This window comes from Panthera uncia, chromosome A2 (assembly GCF_023721935.1).
Source record: "Panthera uncia isolate 11264 chromosome A2, Puncia_PCG_1.0, whole genome shotgun sequence".
NCBI classification, from domain to species: domain Eukaryota; kingdom Metazoa; phylum Chordata; class Mammalia; order Carnivora; family Felidae; genus Panthera; species Panthera uncia.
Window position 1 is genome coordinate 78,879,551 of NC_064816.1, and position 6,000 is coordinate 78,885,550.

Consider the following 6,000-nt stretch of genomic DNA (forward strand, 5'->3'; position numbering starts at 1 on the left):
AGCACGTTTTCCACAGTGCTTCCCTACTGCCTGTGACCTTTCTCATGTGCACATCTGATACACTCTTCCTGATTAAATTCAGTCTGTTAGTACGATTTGTGTAAAGAATGACCCTTACCTAAGTAGCCCGTTTTACAAATTTGAAGGATTTCTTTCCTTGCAGTTGGCCCCTAACAATGCTGGGCAACCTGTAGCCATTCAAAGATGCCATGTTTTCATGTGTCTTATGGAATATCTATTACCTCCTCCCACTAAGTTTTAGGAGCACCTTCCTCTAGGACCCACTGCGTTTTTAATACATAGCTCTTTTATGGGAGACACAATTAGTTATTTGTATGTCTATTCAACTGTAAGGTCTGTCAGCATAGGGACTAAATCCTGACTTCCTAGAGCTTAACACAGGGCCTGCCATATAACTTTGAATCTGAGAATAAATAAATCATAGAATTTTAAATCTTTGAATCAATTAATTCTTATATTTGAAAAGTAATTGTCTTAAAGGGAGTTTTGTGTATGTATTAATAATAGCAGAAAATTTGGCTACTTTCCTAATTCTTGTGCAAAAAGGTATTATTCTCTTACATTTTTTGTTCTTATACTAGAAAATGTTTCCATACCTCTTGGTAATTATTAGACCAGTACTTTACTAGTCATTCATTTGAGATGGAAATTGCAGTTACAAATTTAGATCACAGAGTTCTTCTAATGGAAGTCACTTCTAAGAAAAAGAAAAACCTGAAAATATATATATATATAATATACATATATATATATAGTTTAAGTTTAACCAAGTTTATCCTTTCTAAAACTATCCACAATTTGTAACTGTTTTATGAAAGTTTTTTTCAAAAATTCTCATTGTATATTGCCCTGAATTAGTTTAACTCTTGATTCTTAATGTATTTCTGGGCTCATGTTTTTTGTTTTATGTTTTTTCTTTTGCTAGGAATTGGACAGTCCCTTTAGATTATATGGGCTTACAATGAATCCACTGCTTTATAACATCACCCAAGTTGTCATCCTGTCCGCTGTTTCTGGCGTTATCAGTGACTTGCTTGGATTTAATTTAAAGGTAAGAGTTTCCAAGTTTTTGTGTTGTTTTTTCTTTTTAGAGAGAGAGAGAGAAAGAGAATCTTAAGCAGGCTCCACATGCAGCATGGAGCCTGAGGTGGGGCTCGATCTCACAACTGTGAGATCATGACCTGAGCCACAATCAAGAGTCAGACACTCAACTGACTGAGTCACCCAGGTGCCCCTTCCAGGTATATTTTTATTTCTTAGTGCCCTGTGACACCTTGTGACATTTATTTTACCCTGTCCGTCTTTTGAGATCTCGAATGCACAGTGGTGAAATCATTTTCATAATATTGTGCACAAAGAATGAATAATTTTCTTGGTTTATAATGCTCATGGAACTCCTAATTTGGAACAGTATTCATACAAATAGGATTCTTGTATAGAATAAGGTATTCATTTTTTACTCATAATCTGAATCTAATTTAGGTGATAAAAAAGGAAAAGAAGAGCCTTATTTCTTTTTTTGGCCAAAAGTTATTTATTATACAGCAATGCATATATCCCCCAGCATATGCACAACTCTTAGTGAGTAAGGTGTAGATTATTCATATTAAACAAGTGGTATATGTATATTGCTACTTCCCAGTAAAAGAAAGCAAGGGAAATCTGATTTTTACTTTTTTATTTAAGGTGAGTTACTCTTGAAAATGCAAGGATAAAAGAGTTTAAAATAGTAGAACCTATACTTGTTTATGAATGAAATTTAGATAATAGCATTATGTAATATAATTTATAAGTTACAGTATTAAAACTGACTCTAGGGGTGCCCAGATGGCTAAGTTGTTTGAGCGTCCAGCTTCTGCTCAGGTAATGATCTCGTGGTACATGAGTTGGAGCCCTGCATTGGGCTTGTTGCTGTTGCCGTGAAGCCTGCTTTAGATCCTCTGTCCCCCTCCCTCTCCCTGCCCTGCCCTCCGCTCAAGCGCACACTCTCTCTCTCTGTCTCCAAAATAAATAAAAAACATTTAAAAACATTAAAAAAAAAAAACTGACTCTAATGGTTACTACTTCTATTATTTTTTCACTAGCTGTGGAAGATTAAATCATGACAATGCAGAGAAAAGAAGATGTAGCCTCTTTTCCAGAATAAGAGTACCAACTAAGCTGCCTGAAAGCAGTCACTGACTCTTTGCTTCAGGAGTCTCAGCTGGGAAATCGAAGTGTTTACATCAGACTGTCTTGTGCAATTCTTATATTTATTTTACTTGTTCACTGTTTTTTACATTTATTTTAGTCTTTATATTTTATTTTTAGCATTGATGTACTTAGTTGTCGAAAGGGTGATAAAACTGATATCCAGATACTTGAGATCCTGGTAATTGTTCATAAATAATTGACAAAATAACAAATCGTGAGAATAGAAGCCATTGCTAAGCCCCGTTTCTCCATCAATGCCGTGAACTTGCCTTACTTGAGGAAAACTTCTTTAACTTGGAATATTGCATTGGACTCAGCTAAACACATAAAGTGTGTTCTTTGGTGAATCAAGATCCAGTCAGGGTTTCGCTTGAATTATTTTGGAACAATGCCAGGATCTGAACTGATTAAGCTGCAGTTACACACCCTTCAGTATTAATATATATGGTATTACATAACAGGTCAACAAGTGCTCTTTGATGATAAAACTCTTAATAGAGCAATAATTGTAAATGGTTACCATACTGTAAGATATTTTGATAAAAATTAACTAGTAATAATTGTATTTATTTGAAACACTGGGCTGTTTGCACAGCTCCAACTGTGCATGCTCAAAATGTGCACTTTTTAAAATTGTTACTTTTAATGCATATCTTTATATGGGGTATGTTATAGTGTACTAGGGCATGATATGGTATCCTTTTGAGTGAGGTATACACTCATCTCACAAGTGAAGTGCCTATTGATATTACTAAAGTACATTATTATGTTTACTCAAGTAAAATAATTTTCTCCCCATGGTACACTATAGTGTATACACACTCAAATGAACAACTTAAGAACAAGGTTAAGAACCAATAAAATATTCCTTTGATTGCTAGTTATAAAACTATATCCATATTTTCAGAAAAGAGCTTCAGTTTGCAAATTCTATCCTCTAAACTTAACCTGGTGCATCCCCCTCACCTCCAATTTTATAAGGGCTATTTTAGATGCTTTTAACCTGGAAAGTTACCTACTCCCCCCACATACACATGCACACACAATTTGCCAAGTGTCCAAATGAGAACATATCATGTTGGCATGTTAGGTAGATAGGGCAAATATGGTGATATCTTACATTGGACCTTGATTTTAAGTTGTTACATTTGTACAATCAAGAATATATTAGGAATTACATAAAACATGAAATGTTTTTGCAATTTTTTTTTAACTGGGTATCTAGTTTCTAAAACAAAGAATTTATTTGAAACAGTATAGAATTTTCTTGGTGCAAGGTATATCATGTTGAATATCCTCACATTTTTTACCATGTTTTAGGGAATTTATTAAAATAATTAATTGTAAATGATTTATTTGATTGGTGCAGTTTTAATCCCCAAATCATAATCTTAAGATCAGGAATGTGTAGAGAACAGAGCCATGTCATAATATCACTTTGCTCTTACCATTCCTTTTGATCAGCCTCATTGTGTAGTATATTTTCTTTATGTAGAAAACAACAAAAGCAATTTGTTTTATTACCTATGTTCTCCTATGTTTAATAATGACCAAAGTGCATTCTGAGTTCTTTCAAGGAATGTATTACTGGAGCTTTAAGAACATACTTATTTTCTCATGTGGAAACTTAGGCTTTGTTTGATATGTTTCTTCTTCCTCTATTGTCTAATGTTGAGGTTGTTTTTAGGAATTATATTTTATAAACTTTTTCAGAATAAGGTACATACCTATACAGAACTTAACATTTTGCACAGAATATATCAAATATATTTTGAGAAAAAAAAGTACAGCATGAGTTCTGTTAGGAATAAAAGATGAAACTATTGTATCTCACAAAAAAAAAAAAAAAACTTATTTCAGAATGGAAATATTTTTGAGAAAGGTAGCTGAGTATACTGATTTAGGAAAATGCTTGTTTTGGATTGAAGTTCATTTTAACTTAGAGTTGGGAGTTGATTTATTGAGTACAGTATACCTCTCAACAACCTATAAATACTATGAATTATGTCTCTAATGTGGGCAACAATAGAATACCAAAAGGAAAAAGTTGTCATTTTAAGCAATTTCAAAATATTAATGGAATTGTTTTCAAAGCAGAAAAAATTGACATTTGCTGCCTTTAAGAATACCATGAATGTAAGAAATTGAAAGAAATTGTAACATATCACATAATATAGAAAAGGCAGTTCAGAGATAGAATTGTGGCAGATGTTGTGTGTTAACTGTTGTTTCTTTGCCACATGTGTTGTAATTGAACGTTTGAACAGCAAGTTTAAAATAAAATATTCTATGCTGACAGTGTTAAACTGAAGGTTTTCTGTTGTTTTCATTTTAAATTCATATATATTTCTATGGTAATGTTGTATTTACTATAGCATAAACTTTAGTTATCACTCTTAGATTTCAGACGAGTGGAAATAAATTTTTTAAAACTTCCTGACATTTAAGATTTTGTTATGATTCTCAACATGAAAGAATATCTTCCGCCACCAAAATGCTATGATGTCATTAATTTTTTTTTTTTTTTTTTTTTTTTTTTTGCTTATTTGTTTGTATTTAAATACAGAAAACTGGCCATGGCCTGGGATATTAAAGCTCATTGTCAGAAGGATAGTGGTATTTTTAATCAAACAGTTTGCCACATGAGTTCAGCATGAGAGATCATGGCCAAAAATAAGATGGGTAAGCATTCTAATATTTCTATTGATTGGTACAAGTGTTCATAGAACTTTAATTAATCAGGGACTTTTAATTCAATTGCACTTTGCAACTTACCTTAAGCTTGGAATTGGCTCTTTCAATGAGTCTCCCTTCAGAATGCAAAATAGAGCATATGGCTGGCATGTCTTTGAATTGCCGTATCATTTAGAACACTGATTCTCAACCCTTTTTCTGCCAAGTCTGTACAAAGGATACCTCAAATGCTTATCAATAGTACTGGCTCCTCACAGAGCCTACCTACTGGGGGTGAGACTGTGGATCTAGGAGGCAGTATATTTTTTAAAAAGTGTTCCCCAAGTGACTTGGAAAATTTGTCCCACCTGTCACTCCTCACCACCTTGAGAATTACTACCTTATGATCAGGAATTTTGTAGAATGTAAATTCCATGAGATTTTAACTGCATTCACCACTGTATTCCTAGCACATAAAATGGTACCTGATACATAGAAAAATCTCAGTCTATTGAATGAATGAATGAATGAGTCACATAGGCCCTTAGACACCACCTAGTCCAACGTCCTTATCAGATAAAAAACCTGTCGTCACAAAAGCGGTTAGGAAGCTTGCCCAAGGTTGGTATACTTTGTTAATGATAAAACCCACATTTTCTTTTATTCCCTTTGAAAGTATATTCTATAGAGACAAAGAAGATGGAAGAGTAGGAGGACCCTAGGCTTGTCTCATCCCATGAATACAATTAGATAACTGTCAAATCATCCTAAATACCCCAGAAATTGACCTAAAGACTGGCAGAACAAATTCCATAACTGAAGGTCGAGAAGAGGCCACATTGAAGAAGGTAGGAAGTTCAGAGAAATGGATTTTGGATGTTGCAGAGGGGAGACAGCCATAGTCACACAGAAGGGCGAGAGGGAGAGGAATGCACAGGGGAACACACAAGAAGAATGTTTCCCCATAGCCATTGGCTTGGAAAGTGAGAGGGGCTGAATTTTGTGAGTTCTTGCAACCAGTGGGGCTTAAGGCCTGAAGTTTTAAAGATGAGCAGGCTTGGCTGGGATAGAGCCTGGAGAGCACTGTGCTGCTCCTAGAGAGAAGGCAAGCAA

The 6,000-nt window shown here is 34.3% G+C and overlaps 1 protein-coding gene across 1 annotated transcript in view; it reads left to right on the forward strand.

Annotated features, from left to right (window-relative positions):
* Positions 1-4,520, forward strand: part of PHTF2 (putative homeodomain transcription factor 2) — a 94,200-nt gene extending 89,680 nt beyond the window's left edge. The window contains exons 16-17 of the mRNA XM_049642856.1: positions 947-1,072; positions 2,106-4,520. Coding sequence (XP_049498813.1) covers positions 947-1,072; positions 2,106-2,126 — 147 coding nt within the window. The 3' untranslated portion in view covers positions 2,127-4,520. The remainder of the gene's footprint in view (positions 1-946; positions 1,073-2,105) is intronic.
* The last annotated feature ends 1,480 nt before the right edge of the window (positions 4,521-6,000 follow it).